Genomic DNA, 18,747 nt, shown 5'->3' with positions numbered 1-18,747 from the left:
TTTGCTTTTTCATCATGGCTGATCCATTTCCCTTCTCAGCCCCAATCTCCTGCCTTCTCCCCTTATCCTTTCATGTCCTGACCAATTTTTTCTAAATTTATATGCTAACCTTCTCCAGAGACCATTTTATACTGCTTTTATCTTTATTTTGGCACACTTGCACTAACTACAGCTCATTCTGCATCTGCAACATAGGATGAATTGAACTGAGTTTCAGATTTCCTGCTCTTTGTGTTATCTGGTGTATTTGCAATGCTGGGCTTTGTACTTCTGAGTTGTGAGTTGGATCCCATTTTAGGTGTTCAATCATAAGGCTGGAAGTTATTGTGAGATGCTAACAATTCCACACTGACCTGCTCAAGGATTGTTTGCTTATTGTTTAATCAGTTAAACGTGGAAGTAATGTTGCTGACATTTACTTAAGAATGATCTTTTATTTAGTTACTTCAACCTGCATAAGTTTAGCTATTTTTGTATTGTCTATTCAGAAAATAATTTTTTTTAGCTCTTAGGTACAGCCAGTACAAATTAAAGGAGTAATCTTTGTCTTCTTGCAGTTTGAAATTACAGAATAGTGGCATATTTCATTAATTTACAATACACAACCTAAATTCCAGTTGTAATATTTTAATGAATATAGAAATCCTGATTACAAATAGGAAGCCATTTATTGTCAGACAGCATGTAGTTTAGACATATTTTACAGTTGGTAATGAGCACCGTTGGTTCCTGATGATTTTATTTGAAAAAGATTTAAAATTTCCTCAGGCAAAGCTGTCAGGAAATTTGCAGAAGCTAATGAAATTGTGTGGGGTGCTCAATTCAATTCCCATTCAGAAACTTCATCAGAGTAGTCAAAATTGTGGAAGGAATTGAATGTTGTTTGAGAAGTTTAGAAGCAATCAAAATTGATTAAAACCTTTGAAAGAAAAAAAATGAATATAAATATTCCTTAATTTTAGTTAAATAAACTGATATGTTTTTCAAATACCTTTTCGTAATTTGTAAGTTAGAGTTTTAAAAATTCCTAGAAAAATTTAAAAGGTTATTTTAAAATTAATAACCTATCTGACAGTCTGAAATGATCTGAGACACTCACAGCTGTTCTCCATGCATATCAAATGGAAAAAAAAACACGTGCCTACCTGGACCAAACAAGCATTTTTTTTTGCTGTGAGATTGGAATGTAAATTTGGGCTGTTTAGCCCAAGTTCCTTTCTCTGTGCCAAACCCCATGAGAGCCTGCAGGCCAGCAACATGTTTTCAGGGTTTCCATGCAGAAAACTTGATATCAAATTCTCCATATTCATGAAGTTGCCATCATTGTAGCATATTCTAGAATTGATGTAGAAATTTACCTACTTTTCACTTAATTTGGCAGGTCAGTAAGTGTGAAAAGTTTGGATACGGAGTAATGGTTACACAGGTAGCTGCAACAGCACCTGGCATTGCAGCATTGCAAAGTTCAGGTAAATATTGAAGTTCATCAAATCTTGAATGAAAGGGAAGAGGTTTAATTTAAGTGAATTGTTATCAGCATTCTTTGTGATTACGGTGATGCGTGTGATGATATGCTAATACTACGTTTGGAATATAAGTGACATTGGATCACATTATCATGGAAGTGCATATCTTTGGGCACTCATAAGACACTATATTTACTTTATTTTTTTAGCTTTGATGTCAAACATATGTAGCTAAGCAAGTTGCTTAAACAATTGTTTGGGCCTGTCCACCCTATCAATTCCTCTGAATCCCAGAGCCATGGAATATTTGATCAGGCACAAACCTTTCTACACAGAAATGTTCAGAAAGAGATCATAGACCATCTGATCCCCAATATCCTATAATCCTTCCTGATGTACAACTGTAGCTGTAGTTCCTGGTCTCCAATCCTCCTTCCTTTCACCAAATGGTGTGATGTCCACAATCCCTCCCCATTTCAAATGCTGTCCTATTTCCCCCTGTTCCCCACATTGGTGCCATTCTCATCTAACTTCTCCACTACAAGTAGCATCCAGATCCACACTCCCCACCCTCACTACTGACATTAAAATATCTATTGGCTGGAAGACAGGCCTACCATTTTTGAGTGTGGGTAAGTTACTTGAAGCTCACTTTCCTATCCCTAACCTTGAAAGAGGAGTTCTAAATGTCACCTTTAAGATGAAGTAAGATTTCCTTACGATTGGATACAAAAATTGATACACCAAAGCTATGGAAAATAAAATGGGAATTATAGACATACTGATCATAATCTTTCAGTTCTCCTGAGATAGACGTCTTACATCAAAGAGAATTGAAGTAATTCAGTGAATAGAAGTAACATTAAAAGGACAAGAGAGAGAGAGTTATAATTTATTGTTATTTGGGGATTGTTTTACGAACAATAATTTAAGTAAAAAGGCCTTTGCTTAGGGCATAAATTATTTTGATAGTGACAATGAACTACCAGTCCTCCTGAGAGGGACCTGACTGTGCATATCATTTTTCATGAATTTGCATTTCATATTAATGCAGTAGGAACATAGGATGAAAAGCAATCTGGATTAGATTAAAACATAGATTTGTGGTGAATACATGTTTTTTGTACTGAAGGTGATCATCAGTGAAATTATCCAGGATTAGGTCCTAGGACTCATGATACGTTTGCTTCCAACAAAAGAATGTGAAAATTTCATAAAATGAGAGGAAGTTACCCAACATGGTTAAATAAATCAAACTGAAAGCTACACACACAAGATGCTGCTGGAACGCAGCAGGCCAGGCAGCATCTACAGGAAGAAGCACTGTCGACATTTCGGGCCGAGACCCTTTGTCAGGACTAACTGAAAGAAAAGATAGTAAGAGATTTGAAAGTAGGAGGGGGAGGGGGAAATGCGAAATGATAGGAGAAGACAGGAGGGGCAGGGGTGAAGTTAAGAACTGGAAAGGTGATTGGCAAAAGGAATACAGAGCTGGAGAAGGGAAAGGATCATGGGATGGGAGAAAGAAAGGGGGGGGGGAGCACCAGAGGGAGATGGAGAACAGGCAAAGAGTGATGGGCAGAGAGAGAAAAAAAAGAGGGGAGATAAATAAATCAGGGATGGGGTAAGAAGGGAAGGAGGGGCATTAACAGAAGTTAGAGAAATCAATGTTCATGCCATCAGGTTGGAGGCTACCCAGATGGAATATAAGGTGTTGTTCCTCCAACCTGAGTGTGGCTTCATCTTGATAGTAGAGGAGGCCATGGATATACATATCAGAATGGGAATGGGATGTGGAATTAAAATGTGTGGCTCCTGGGAGATCTCTGGCGGACAGAGCATAGGTGTTCAGCGAAACAGTCTCCCAGTCTGCATCGGGTCTCACCAATATATAAAAGGCCACTCCGAGAGCACCGGACACAGTATACCGCACCAGCCAACTCACAGGCAAAGTGTTGCCTCACCTGAAAGGACTGACTGGGGCCCTGAATGGTGGTGAGGGAGGAAGTGTAAGGGCAGGTGTAGCACTTGTTCCGCTTACAAGGAGGGTGATCAGTGGGAAGGGATGGGGGAACAAATGGACAAGGGAGTTGTGTAGTGAGTGATCCCTGTGGAAAGCAGAAAGATGGGTGAGGAAAGATGTGCTTGGTAGTGGGATCCCGTTGGAGGTGGCTATTCAGTTTGACCAGATACACATCAACACTAACTTGATCTAAGCTGTAGTATTCTATCAACTTCATTCCTTGATTTTCATATAGCCTTTGTTTCTTCTGTAGTTCAAATGCCCATTTCAAATTTGGCTTGCAGATTTGGCATGATTAGATCAAGACTTTTCAAATGTGCTGCCATTATTTCTGTAACAAATGATTCTAACATTTTTTCAACAATTAGGCTTGTCAGTCTCTAGTTACACACTTCTTGTCTGTCTTCCTCATTGGATCCAATATTTTGATACTTCTCCAGAACATAGAAGAGTGCAGCACAGAAACAGGCCACTCGGCCCAAAATATTGTGCTAAACCAGCTAAAAAGCAAATCTATAGCACCCAAGCACCCTTCCACCTACAGCATGTCCATATCTCTCCATCTTCCTAGATCCATGTACCTATCCAAGCATCTCTTAAAAGCCTGTAATGTATTTGCCTCTATCACTATGCCAGGCAGAACACTTAAGGCGTCCACAACTCTATGAGTAAAAAACTTACCCCTCACATCTCCCTTGAACCTCCCCCCTCTCACCTTCAATGTATATTCTCTGCTATTAGACATTTCATCCCTGGGAAACAGATACTGTCTGTCCACTCTAACTATGCGTCTCATTATCTTGTAAACCTCTATTAGATCTCCCCTCAGCCTCTGACGCTCCAGAGGAAACAACCCAAGTTTACCCAGCCTCTCATAGTAGCACATGCCCTCTAAACCAGGCAGCATCCTGGTAAACCTTTTCTGCCCCCTCTCCAAAGCCTCAACATCCTTCCTATAGTGCAGATTTGGCCTAAACTGAGTTTTATGAAGTTGCAACTTAACCTCCTGATTTTTTAAACTCAATGCCTCATCTAATGAAAGTAAGCCTTCCATAAGCTTTCTTAACACCTTATCAACCTGTGTAGCCACTTTCTAGGAGCTATGAACATGGATCCTAAGATCTCTCTGTTCAGCAACTCTCTTAAGACCCATGCCCTTAACAATGTACTGTCTCTTTGCATTTACCCTACTGAGATGCAATGCTTACATTTATCTGGGTTAAACTCCACGTACCATTTCTCAGCCCTTATGTGCAACTGGTTTATATCATACAGACAGACATACTTTATTGATCCCAAGGGAAATTGGGTTTCATTACAACCACACCAAGAATGGTGAAGAAATATAGCAATATAAAAACAATAAATAGTTAAATAATAATAAGTTAATCATGCCAAGTGGAAATAAGTCCAGGACCCGCTTATTGGCTCAGGGTGTCTGACACTCCAAGGGAGGAGTTGTAAAGTTTGATGGCCACAGGTAGGAATGACTTCCTATGCCGCTCAGTGTTATATTTTGGTGGAATAAGTCTCTGGCTGAACGTACTGCTGTGCCTTAGCAGTACATTATGGAGTGGATGGGAGTCATTGTCCAAGATGGCATGCAACTTGGACAGCATCCTCTTTTCAGACACCACCGTCAGAGAGTCCAATTCCATCCCCATAACATCACTGGCCTTATGAATGAGTTTGTTGATTCTGTTGAAGTGCATTAAAATATACATGCACTTCAAACTATCCGACCCATCATACCTGTTATTCTGAATTTGCTTTCAGTACTTTCCCTGGCATCTTCCTTCTGGTCCGGTCCTTCCCTTATTGACCTGGGCTCTTGTTTCTCGTCCCTGGCAAAACTAGTTTAAACTCTCCTGAGAAGTTACAAACCTTTGGAAAATCTTAATTAATATATCCACTATTTTGATGGTCATTTCTTTTAAAGTGACCCCATCTCCCTATCATAATCAATGACACTAACAAATAGTCAGGAGGACATCATTCCCAGTTCTGTCTGGATATAATCATCTTATTTAGGTCCCACCTTCCCCACCACCTGAAGTAATCTTGTCCTGAGGCCATCTGTTGGTTGGGGTAAATTGTGGATGATGTGTTCTAACTGTCTGCATGATACTTAATCCAGGGCAGTATAATATGGAGGCCAAGCTGTTACCCATGTAGCAGGTTGCCCCCTCCACAAAGTTAATGAGTCCAAAGGAATGGCAGAGAATGATACAGTTTGGCATCAGCGACAGTACAGAAGTTGCCAGTCAGCATTGAACTCAACATAGGACTGTTTTAGGGACTCCAAATTTTTCTTCAGAGTTTACTCCCGAAATGTTCCTCAACAGTAGGTATAGCCACAGTGCAGCAGAGGTTTGAGATCAGAGTTTTCCCTCTCCTAGATGAGCTACTAACCATAGATCATGAACCCTATGTACCTAAAGCGACTGGTTTTAAATTGCCAATAATCTGCCTTTGACCCTACAAAGTAGAAATGGTTCTGTCAAGCTTAGTAGCTAAGTCACACCTGAAGGTCAGGAGCTGGACTTGGTTGGCAGAGTCTATTTGAGATGCATGCTATTGAGAGCATTTATTAGGTTGAGCTTATCCCTCCACCATCCTCCAGCTATAACAACTTTAAGGAAATGAAATAATCTTCTACATTTTGAACGATTTTACACTTTTCTGTTCTTACCAGAATGGATAGGACTTCTTATATCTGCAATATTTCACCCATTTAATTAACTTGTCTATGTTCTTTTCCAAACTATTTTTCTCATAGCTTGTCACAGACTCCACAATCTCCTGTATTATCTTCCAAATAAAAGTACCAAAATACAGAATTAAAAAATACAGAGGCTAGATATACAAAATAAATATTTTTGAAATTGAAATTAAGCAGAAAGAAGCATAGTTAATGACACAGCATAGAAAAGGCACTTCAGTCCATGCAAAACTTGCCTAGTCCTGTTGATCTGCTCCCAAACCCCTCCCATCCATATACTTATCCAAATTGCTCTTAAATTTTGAAATCAAGCCTGCATCAACCACTTCCACTCACCAGTGGAAACACATGAGAAAGTCTGTAGATGCTGGAAGTCCAAGGCAAGACACTCAAAATGCTCTGATGGAGTCCTGATGAAGGGTCTCGGCCCAACCTATCAACTGTTTATTCATTTCCATAGATGCTGCCTGACCTGCTGAGTTCCTCTAGCACTTTGTATGTTTTGCCTCAGTGGAAAAAAAACCTGCTTGTATTTCCCATAACCATACCTCTCATAGTTTTGTATACCAAAATTTTGTAGGTATGTAGGTTTTGATCTTTCTTTAGAATCCAGAGAGATAGTGTATATTGTATTGATTAATAAAATATTCTGATAAGAGGTCACTGACCTGATCTTTAGCATTTATGTCCTTCTTTAGGGTACTACTTAGTAAGTACAGTATTTCATCATTTTCTGGTTTATTGTCCATGTCAGAGTTTTCTACTCCCATATTTATCCCAAGTTTCCAGTTATCCCAAAACCAATACTACTGAGTGAAGGTTTATAATATAATGTAATACCCAGCTTAAATAAATGTAACTTACATGTTAGTCGTACTTCTTTTCATGACATTGCATTTAAACTCTTTTGAAAAATGTGTGCTTTCATTAGTAGTATTACCAGTCTTAGCTACAGGATGTATGAATATGTGAGGTAGTAAGTAATATCTATCTTGACAGAACATTTGATATGGAATATCTGATTAATCAGCATAGTTAATTGCAATTCTCAATTTTTTTGTATGTCATATTTTAACAGAGAAATGTAATCTATTTTTGCTGTTAGGGTTCATCAAAGCACTTGTAATGGAAATGTGGTCAGTTTTGGAGTGTGGAAGAGATGATGTTAGAATGATCAATCCTAAACCAACTCCAGTGGAGCCCATAGACCGAAGCTGTCAGAAGGTAATAGCAAAAGTTTAAAACAGATGTCTGGATTTTAACCAACACAGTTGTATTTGTGCAATAAAATGCTTACCAGGTGATCCCTGTTGATTTTAATTCTCCAAGGCTAGATAAAATAGAACATAGAATGTACAAATTTACAGCCCTTCGGCCCACAATGTTGTGCCGACCGTGTAACCTACTCTAGAAACTGCATAGAATTTCCCTAGCGAATATCCCTCTTTTTTTTCTAAGCTCTATGTACCTATCTAAATGGCTCTTAAAAGACCCTATAGTATCCGCTTCCACCTCTGCCGCCAGCAGTGTGTTCCATGCACCCACCACTCTCTATGTGAAAATCTTACTCCTGACATCCTCTTGGTATCTATTTCCAAGCATCTTAAAACTATGCCCATCATGTTAGCCATTTCATCCCTGGGAAAAAGACTCTGGCTATCCATATGATCAATGCCCCTCATCATCTTATACCCCTTTATCATCCTCCATCACTCCAAGGAGAAAAGGCCAAGTATACTCAACCTATTCTCATAAGGTACACTCGCCAATCTAGGCAATATCCTTGTAAATCTCCTCTGCACTCTCTCTATAGTATCCACATCCTTCCTGTAGTGAGGGGACCATCACACCTGCCCCAAAAGAGGTCCTAATGATCCAAAAATCTGAATCCCTGCCCTCTACTTCAATCCTTTAGCCACACATTTATCCTCTGCCTTATTCTATTCCTATACTCACTATTGTGTGGCACAGGCAGCAATCCCAAGATTACCACCTTTGAGGTCTTGCTTCTCAGCTTCCTTCTTAACTCATTGTATTCTGCTTTCAGGACCTTGGCCCTTTTTCTACCTGTGTCGTTGGTACCAGTATGTACCACGACCTGTGGCTGCTCACCCTCCCATTTCTGGATTTTGTAGACTCGCTGAGAAACATCACGAACCCTGGCACCTGGCAGACAAACTACCATCCTTGTTTCTTTTTTGCATCTACAGAATCCTATATGTTCCCCCTAACTATAGAGTCCCCTATTACCGCTGCCCTCCTCTTCCACTCCCTACCCTTCTGAGCCACAGGGCCAGACACAGCCACTGTTGCTTCACCCAGATAGGTCCCCCCCCTCCACAAATGTACTCAAAATGGGAGTACTTACTGTTAAGGGAGACACCCACAGGGGTGCTCTCCACTACCTGACACCCTCCCTTCCCTCTCCTGACGGTCACCTGCTTTTCTGTCTCCTGGGGCCCAGGGGTGACTACTTGCCTGTAGCTCATGTCGGTCACCTCCTCACTCCAACAAGCTGAAGGTCATCGAGCTGCAGCTCCAGTTCCCTAGCTCATGCTGCAGCTTGATGCATCTGGCACAGATGTAGTCATCAAGGAGGCTGGAAGTCTCCCAGACATCCCACATCTGATACCCAGAACAGAACACTGGCCTCGCAGGCATAACCACTATTCTAAAGCTCCGAGCCCCGCGAAACACTCCTTTTTCAAACTCTTCTCCCCGACTGGTGCAAAGCTCTCTCTGTCTTCGAATAGAGTTAAATATGCCTGGAAATAGTGAGCAACAACAGATGCAGAGTGAATGAGGAGCTAAAGGAAATTATCAATATTAAAATAAATAGTAGTGATTAAATTAATGAGACTGTAAATTAATAAATCCTGATTACCTCAATCCTATAGTTTTAAAAGGGGTGGTGACAGAGATCATTGGTGCACAGACTGTATTCTTCCAAATTACTTTGATCCTTCGACAGATCCCCACAGACCAAAATGTAAGTCCACTGCTTATGAAATGAAGATGAAAGAGAAAAAAATAAAAAGAAAAACAGTAATAGAGATAATGCTATAATCTTCTATAGTGGAATGAGACACTTAGAAAATAATAATAGGATAGCAGAGATTTGTATTTGGCAAATTGAGAAGTTTTTGATTTGTAACTAGAATAGTAATAAAAAGGAACCAATGAATGAGTTGGATTTACAGTTTCAGAAGACTTTTGATAAGATGTGAATTAAAGAGACTATTGGAGCATATGAGACTAGGCGTAAAATACTGATGCAGATAGAGGATTGCTAATAAGACAGAAAACAGAATAAGAATAAATACATAATTTTTGGTTGAGAGATCATGACTACCGGGGCACCAGACATCAGCACAGGGGCCCACCTTTTCACAATCTAAATCAAGGTATAAAATATCCAAATTTGTGTTTTGACCAATCTGAGTGGCAGTGTGAATTGTGAAGATAATTTTGGGGGATCTGAGCCAGGTTAAGTGAAAGGGTAAAAAATGGGAAATAAAATGTGGGGAAAAAATGGGACTTCATCCATATTGGCAGAAAAAGGATAAAAACAGAATATTTTTTCCACTTGGCATTAAGTTTTCAAAGGGACCTGAGTAAACCTGCCCACTGATTGCTGAGAGTTGCAGCATACAAAATTCCTACTAAACATGATCGGTTAGTTGCCAAAATGTTATTTCTTCTGGCTAGGATGTTTAGAGCCAAGTGTCACCATCTTTAAGGTATCAGCATTGAGGATTGAGATGAAAAATCTTCTCATTAAGCAATAGTTAGTCTTTTGAATATATTCAAGACAGAAACGCTAGATTGAGACTATTAAGTGATGTAGGGTGAGTGGTAAAAATGGTATAAAGATAAATGATTAGCCATTTTCTTATTGAGTGGGAGAGCAGGTATGAGGGGCCAAGTGGTCTACTCCTGTTTATTTTTCTTAAGTCCTGGTGTGCCCTCTTGACAAATAAGCATTTTGCTTTTCTGGTTTTTTACATCCTAACAGGAATTCACCCATCTCTCAAATTAGAAATTCTAGATCAGCAAAATTTTCTGCTATATGAATTAAAGTGATTATTTCACAAACAGCTTCTGTTACCACTTATTGGTAAATTAGTAAATCAGATTATTATGTACTGAAGTGCAGTGAAAAATGTCTTATGTACCATTCATACAGATCAACTGAGGTAGTACAAAGTAAAGCAGTAACACAGTGGAGGATAAAGGTGTTACAGATAAGATTTCTGGTTCACTGACCTATGGTGAATTTAAATGTAGGTTCCTAAAGTAACCGGAGTACTGAACCATCCTGATTAAGAGTCATACATAGTAAGGTAACACAAAAATTATATTAACTACCTCACATGCTCTTGATCTTTTCAAGGATTTCAGGTTCCCTGGCCCCCATCATCTTATTTTCACTATGGATGTCCAGTCCCTTTACACCTCCATCCCCCACCAGGAAGGCCTCAAAGCTCTCTGGGTTTTTTTCTGGACACCAGACCTAACCAGTTCCACTCCAACACTACTCTCTTCTGCCTAGCAGAACTTGTCCTCGCTCTAAATAATTTCTCCTTTGGTCCCTCCCTCTTACTTCAAACAAAAAGTGTAGCCATGGGCGCTCACTTGGCTCCCAGCTAGACCTGCCTGTTTGTCGGCTACGTGGAACAATCTATGTTCTTAGCCTACACTGTTGACTGTCCTGTACTTTTCCTGTGCTACATCGACAACTGCATTGGTGCAGCTTCCTGCACTTGTGCTAAACTTGTTGATTTCATCCACTTTGCCTCCAACTTCCATCCCGCCCTCAAATTCACCTGGTCTATTCAGCTACATTTCTGACACCTCCCTTCCCTTTCTTAGTCTCACTGTCTCTGTCTCCGGAGACAATTTATCCACTGATGTCTATTATAAACCCATAGACTCTCACAGCTACCTGGACTGTACCTTGTCCCACCCTGCTACTTGTAGAAAGGCCATCCCCTCCTCTCCATTTCTCTGTCTCCACTGCATCTGCTCTCAGGATGAGGCTTTTCATTCTAGACCGAAGAAAATAGCCTTCTTTTTCAAAGAAAGTGACATCCCTTCCTCCACCATCAATGCTGCCCTTAACCACATCTCTTCCATTTCATGCACATCTGCTCTTACCCCATCTTCCCATCACCCTACCAGGAATAGGGTTCCTCTTGACCTCACCTACCACTCCACCCCCCCCCCCCCACATTAAGCACGTAATTCTCTGAAACTTCCATCACCTCCAAAAGGATCCCGTCATCAAGCACATCTTTCCCTCCCCCTACTTTCTGATATCTGTAGGGATTGCTCCCTTTGTGATTCCCTTGTCCATTCATCTCTCCCCCACTGATCTCCCTCCTAGCCCTTATCCTTGCAAGCGGAACAAGTGCTACACCCTCTCCTACACCTCTTCCCTCACTACCATTCAGGACCCTAAACAGTCCTTCCTGATGAGGCGACACTTCACCTTTAAGTCTGTTGGGATCATATACTGTGTTTGATGCTCCTGGTGTAGCCTCCTGTATATCGGTGAGACCCAATGTAGATTGGGAGACTGCTTCACTAAGCATCTACACTCCCTCCACCAGAAAAAGCGGGATCTCCCAGTGGCCACTCATTTTAATTTTGCTTCCCATTCCCATTCCGGTATGTCCATTCATGGCCTCCTCCACTGTTGTGATGAGGCCACACTTTGGCTGGAGGAACAACACCTTATATTCTGTTCAGGAGGCCTCTGACCTGATGGCATAAACATCAATTTCTCAAACTTCTGGTAATGCCTCTCCCATTGTCACTGGCAGTGTATTCCATGCTCCCACCACTCTCTGTGTGAAAAACTTAACTCTGACATCCCCCTGCAACTACTACCAGCACCTTAAAACTATGCCCCTTCGTGTTGGCCATTTCAGCCCTGGGAAAAAGCCTCTGGCTATCCACACGATCAATGCCTCTCATCACCTTATACACCTCTCTTAAGTCACCTCTTATCCTCCATCGCTCCAAGGAAAAAAGGTAAAGTTCACTCAACCTATTCTCATAAAGCACACTCTGCAATCTGGGCAATATCCTTGTAAATCTTCTCTGCACTCTCTATAATATCCACATCCTTCCTGTAGTGACCAGAACTGAACACAGTACTCCAAGTGGGATCTACAACCTTATATAGCTGTAACATTACCTCATGGCTCTTCATCAATCCCACCTAAGGCCAACACACTATCTGCCTTTTTAACAGCACTGTCAGCCTGCACATCAGCTTTGAGTGTCCAGTGGATATGGACCCGAAGATCTCTCTGATCCTGCACGCTGCCAAGAGTCTTACCATTAATATTATTTTCTGCCTTCAAATTGGACCTACCGAAATAAACCACTTCACACTTATCTCTGTTGAACTCCATGTGTCACTTCTCAGCTCAGTTCTGCATTCTATTGATGTCCTGCTGTAACCTCTGACAACCCTGGAAACAATCCACAACACTCTCAACTTTTGTGTCATCAACAAACTTACTAACCCACCCTTCTACTTCTTCATCCATGTCATGTTTAAAAATCATAAAGAGGAGGGGTCCCAGAACAGATCCTTGAGGCACACCACTGGTCACCGACCTCCATGCAGAATATGATCCATCTACAGCCACTATTTGCCTTCTGTGGGCAGGCCAATTCTGAATACACAAAGCAAGGTCCCATGCCTCCTTACTTTCTGAATGAGCCTTGCATGGGGAACCTTATCAAATGCCTTACTGAAATCTATAATACTGCTCTCTTTTTGGTTCAAAGATAAATATGAAGGAACTCCTTTTGTTTCTACATACAAAACAAATTGGAGAATTGGAGGAGTAACTTTGTAAGGAGATAGCAGATATTTGTAGTAAGCACAAGGTTGTGATTGTGGGAGATTTTAATTTTTCACACATAAACTGGGAAGCCCATTCTGTAAAAGGGCTGGATGGTTTGGAGTTTGTAAAATGTGTGCAGGATAGTTTTTTGCAGCAATACATAGAGGTACCGACTAGAGAAGGGGCAGTATTGGATCTCCTGTTAGGGAATGAGATTGATCAAGTGATGGATGTATGTGTTGGGGAGCACTTCCGGTCCAGTGATCACAATACCATTAGTTTCAATATAATTATGGAGAAGGATAGGCAGATGGAGTTTAATGCTGATAAATGTGAGGTGCTACATTTTGGTAGGAATAATCCAAATAGGACATACATGGTAAATAGTAGGGCATTGAAGAATGCAGTAGAACAGAGTGATCTAGGAATAATGGTGCGTAGTTCCCTGAAGGTGGAATCTCATGTGGATAGGGTGGTGAAGAAAGCTTTTGGTAAGCTGTCCTTTATAAATCAGAGCATTGAGTATAGGAGTTGGGATGTAATGTTAAAATTGTACAAGGCATTAGTAAGGCCGAATTTGGAGTATTGTGTACAGTTCTGGTCACCGAATTATAGGAAAGTTATCAACAAAATAGAGAGAGTACAGAGAAGATTTACTAGAATGTTATCTGGGTTTCAGCACCTAAGTTACAGGGAAAGGCTGAACAAGTTAGGTCTTTATTCTTTGGAGCGTAGAAGGTTGAGGGGGGGGACAATAAAGGTATTAAAAATAATGAGGGGGATAGATCGAGTTGACATGGATAGGCTTTTTCCATTGAGAGTAGGGGAGATTCAAACAAGAGGACATGATTTGAGAGTTAGGGGGCAAAAGTTTAAGGGTAGCACGAGGGGGGATTTCTTTACTCAGAGAGTGGTAGCTGTGTGGAATGAGCTTCCAGTAGAAGTGGTAGAGGAAGGGTTGGTATTGTCATTTAAAGTAAAATTGGATAGGTATATGGACAGGAAAGGAATGGAGGGTTATGGGCTGAGTGTGGGCCACTGGGACTAGCTGAGTGTAAGTGTCGGCACGGACTAGAAGGGCCAAGATGGCCTGTTTCCGTACTGTAATTGTTATATGGTTATATATCTTTTAACTAAGTCATATGGACTCACCAGAGAGCTGACAGGATCTTTTGTCTAATGTAGTTATTAAAGGACAACATTGTGTTTCCTCACCATAGCAAAAAAAGTTGACTGATGTAATATGTAGTTGCGATAGAATGAATTTTGAGCTGTCATCCTTTTGATTCAAGTGGGAACTTCTCTGAGTTGAGGAGTGACCAATCAGCAGTGCGTAAAAAGAGCTTCCTTTCAGTCAGGTCTGCATTCAAGATTTAAAAAGCAGAGTTTCGCGTCAGTTTTTTCTGAGTTGGACAATCAACGTTGTGGATGTGTAAAAGAGCTAACTTTTATTCAGGGCTGTGATCGACATTGAATGCGTGCAGTGCTTCACAGCAGTTTCTCTGAGATGAGGAGTGACCAATCAACAAGAAGGAATTATTAGAAAGGGCCAATAAAAATAGAGTGCAAGCAGAGCGGCCATCCTTTGGACTATGCCAGTCTTTAGAGTGGCTTTGGATCATCAGGCTAAGGCGAGATCAGACTTGGCTGAGGTAAAGTGTCTTATAAGTTATTCTCTCTCTGTTCTTATTTGTTCATTCCTCATCTGTTAGGGAATAATAGTTTAGTGAGAATGGCTCCAGGGGCAGTGTTTTGTCCTGTGTGTAGAATGTGGGAAGTCTGGGAGACTGGAGGTGAACACATCTGCACCAAGTGCACTGAGTTGCAGCTCCTGAGAGAATGTATTAAGGAACTGGAGATGCAGCTCAATAACCTTTGAGTCAAACTGGAGAATGAGGAGATGATAGATAGGAACTACAGGGAGATAATCAACCCTAGATTGCAGGTGACAGGTAACTGAGTGACTGTCAGCAGAAGGAAGGGAAATTCATAGCCAGTGCATTACACTTGTGGCCATTCCCCTCAATAATAAGTATACAACTTTAGATACAATTGAGGGGGACAACCTATCAGGAGTGGGGCACAGGGAATGACAATGTGATGGGGTCTCTGGCACAGAGCCTGGTGCTGTGATCAGAAACCATCAAGTTGGATTTGTTGCTGGGACCGGATGAGATGTACCTCAGTCTATTGTGGGAGGTGAGGGAGGAGAATGCTGAGCCTCTGGCAATGATCTTTGAGTCAACAATGGGGGGCGGGAGAGGTTCCGGAGGATTGGAGGGTTGCAGATGTTGTTCCCTTATTCAAGAAGGGGAGTAGAGTTAGCCCAGGAAATATGACCTCAGTGGTTGGTAAATTGATGGAGGAGATCCTGAGAGGCAGGATTTATGAACATTTGGAGAGGCATAATATGATTTGGAATATTCAGCGTGGCTTTGTCAAGGGCAGGTTGTGCCTTATGAGCCTGATTGAATTTTTTGAGGATGTGACTAAACACATTGATGAAGGAAGAGTGGTAGCTGTAGTGTATATGGATTTCAGCAAGGCATTTGATAGGTGCCCCATACAAGGCTTATTGAGAAAGTAAGGAAGCATGGGATCCAAGGGAATATTGCTTTGTGGATCCAGAACTGGCTTGCCCACAGAAGGCAAAGAGTGGTTATAGGCGGGTCATATTCTGCATGGAGGTCGGTGACCAGTGGTGTTCCTCAGGGATCTGTACTGGGACCCCTACTCTTTGTGGTTTTTTATAAATGACCTGGATGAGGAAGTGCAGAGATGGGTTAGTAAGTTTGCTGATGACACAAAGGTTGGAGGTGTTTTGGATAGTGTGGAGGGCTGACAGATGTTACAGTGAGACATTGATAGGTTGCAAAACTGGGCTGAGAGGTGACAGATGGAGTTCAACCCAGATAAGTGTAAAGTAGCTCATTTTGGTAGGTCAAATATGGTGGCAGAATATAGTATTAATGGTAAGACTCTTGGCAGTGTGGAGGATCAGAGGTTTCTTGGGGTCCAAGTCCATAGGATGCTCAAAGCAGCAGCGCAGGTTGACGCTGTATTTAAGAAGCCATACAGTGTATTGGCCTTCATTAATCATGGAATTGAACTTAGGAGCTGAGAGGTAATGTTGCAGCTATGTAGTACCCTGGTCAGACTCCACTTGGAGTACTGTGCTCAGTTCTGGTCACCTCACTACAGGAAGGATGTGGAAGGCATAGAAAGGGTGCAGAGGAGATTTACAAGGATGTTGCCTGGATTGGGGAGCATGCCTTATGAGAATAGGTTGAGTGAACTCAGCCTCTTCTCCTTGGAGCAACCGAGGATGAGAGGTGACCTGGAGAGGTGTACAAGATGATGAGAGGCATTGATCGTGTGGACAGCCGGAGGCTTTTTCCCAGGGCTGAAACGGTTGCCACAAGAGGACACATGTTTAAGGTGCTGGGGAATAGGTACAGAGGAGATGTCAGGGGTAAGTTTTTTACTCAGAGAGTGGTGAGTGCGTGGAATGGGCTGTCGGCAATGGTGGTGAAGGCGGATACGATAGGGTCTTTTAAGAGACTTTTAGATAGATACGTGGAGCTTAGAAAAATAGAGGGCTATGGGGAAGTCTAGTAATTTCTAAGGCATGGACATGTTCAGCACAACTTTGTGGACTGAAGGGCCTGTATTATGCTTTAGGTTTTCTATGTTTCTAAATAACAAGCAGGATAGACAAAGGAGAACTGGTTGTTGTTGTGTACTTGGATTTTCAGAAGGCCTTTGACAATGTGCCACACATGTGGCTGCTTAACAAGCAATGAACCCATGGTATTACAGGAAAGACTGTAGCAAAGATAAATTGGCAGGAGACAAAGTGTGAGAAAAAAGGGAGCCTTGTTGGCTGCCGGTGACGAGTGGTGTTCCACTGGGTCTGTGTTGAACTGATTCTTTTCATGTTATATGTCAGTGGTTTGGATAATGGTATGGATGGATTTGTTGAAAAGTTTGCAAATGATACAAAAATAGATGGAAGGGCAGGTGGTTTTGAGGAAGTAGAGAGGTTACAGAAGGACTTAGGCAGTTTAGGAGAATGGGCAAAGAAGTGACAGATGGAATACTCATGTACTTTGGTAGAAGAAATGAAAGTGTTATAAATGGAGAGAAACTACAGAAATCTGAGGCACAAAGGGACTAGGGAGTACTCGTGCAGGATTCTCCGAAGGTTAATTTGCAAGTTGAGTCTATGGTGAGGAAGGCAAATGCGATGTTAGCATTAATTTCAAGTGGACTAGAATATTAAACAAGCATGTAAGTTGATACTTTATAAAGCACTGGAAGGGCCTCCTTTGGAGTATTATGAGCAGTATTGGGCCCCTTATCTTAGAAAGTATGTGCTGAAACTGGAGAAGGTTCAAAGGACGTTCACGAAAATGAACATCTTTTCACATGAAGAGTGTTTGATGGCTCTGAGCTTGTATTCACTGGAATTCAGAAGAAAGGGAGTTACCTAATTAAAACCTTTCAAATGGTGAAAGGCCTTGATAGAATGGATGTGGGAAGGATGTTTCCTATAGTGGGGGAGTCTAACAGAGTACACAGCCTCAGAATAGAGAGGTGTCCTTTTAGAATCCAGGTACGAAGGAACTTCTTTAGCCAGATAGTGGTGAATCTATGGAATTTGTTGCCACAAGCAGCTGTGAAGGCCAAATCTGTATGTATAGTTAAGACAGAGGTTGATAGATTCTTGATTGCTCTTGGCATGAAAGGATATGGGGGGGGGGGGAAGGGAGGAGATTGGGGCTGAGAGGAAAAATGGATCAACCATGATGAAATGGTGGAGCAAACTTGATGGGCCAAATAACCTAATTCTGTTCCTATACTTTATGGTCTTATGGGATATAGTCATAGCTAAAACAACAACTTGAGACACTTAGGGTAACAGATTTGCAGTTAATTAAATATATTATGTCCTTGTACAATGATTATAACATCCTCTGGCTTGTATTGCACTTGCAATTGCCATACATTAGTTTACTTTAATTACAGAAAATGTTGTCACAGTAGAGTACTTTAATGTGAAGTGTGGCTATACAGTTATTTTTCTGAATTTCTGTTTTCAGCCAGGAGTATTTTTCTTGCATATTGGTAAGAAATGTTATTTAAAATTTTATGAATATTTGCATAATTTTTCTTTCTTTTAAGTCATTCCTAGCTCTGGCAAACTTACTCTCATCTTACCAAGCTGTCTATGAACTTATTGGTAATCTGCCACTACCAAACAAGGCAGAATATTCCTTACGTGAAGTGCCTAGCTCAATTGTTGTAAGTGGAACAGTTTCTTTTTTCTTGAAAATTATTCATAGTTGATGTATTTTAAATATTGTTTCAATATTTTTAAATATTCTACCTATTGTTATATAAAGATAAATTGTTCATCTTAAAACTTAGCTAAAGATTTACTTTTAACAATCAAAAAAATTGCATTAAAATATGAATTATTTGGGTTTAGAAATAAGATTGCCTGATTGAATGATGCTCCATCAACACTATTGAAACTCAACAACACTGAGGACTAATCATCACCAATGATGAGCACCCAATATTCACCTCAAGCATTCATTTCTATTATCAGTGCACCAGGCTCCAGTGTGCATCATATGCAAAATACAGTAATTCACAAATGTTTCTTTG

The 18,747-nt window shown here is 41.0% G+C and overlaps 1 protein-coding gene across 4 annotated transcripts in view; it reads left to right on the top strand.

Moving 5' to 3' along the window:
* Positions 1 to 18,747, top strand: part of tbc1d32 (TBC1 domain family, member 32) — a 210,966-nt gene that overhangs the window by 109,765 nt on the left and 82,454 nt on the right. For all 4 annotated transcript variants that reach the window (XM_059981480.1, XM_059981481.1, XM_059981478.1 and 1 more), the window contains 3 exons: positions 1,382 to 1,469; positions 7,317 to 7,435; positions 18,259 to 18,378. In XM_059981480.1, coding sequence (XP_059837463.1) covers positions 1,382 to 1,469; positions 7,317 to 7,435; positions 18,259 to 18,378 — 327 coding nt within the window. The remainder of the gene's footprint in view (positions 1 to 1,381; positions 1,470 to 7,316; positions 7,436 to 18,258; positions 18,379 to 18,747) is intronic.

The sequence above is a fragment of the Hypanus sabinus genome, chromosome 10 (genome assembly GCF_030144855.1).
Source record: "Hypanus sabinus isolate sHypSab1 chromosome 10, sHypSab1.hap1, whole genome shotgun sequence".
Taxonomy (NCBI): Eukaryota; Metazoa; Chordata; class Chondrichthyes; order Myliobatiformes; family Dasyatidae; genus Hypanus; species Hypanus sabinus.
Note: the sequence above shows the minus strand (reverse complement) of the source record. Positions and strands in the feature narration are given on the sequence as shown.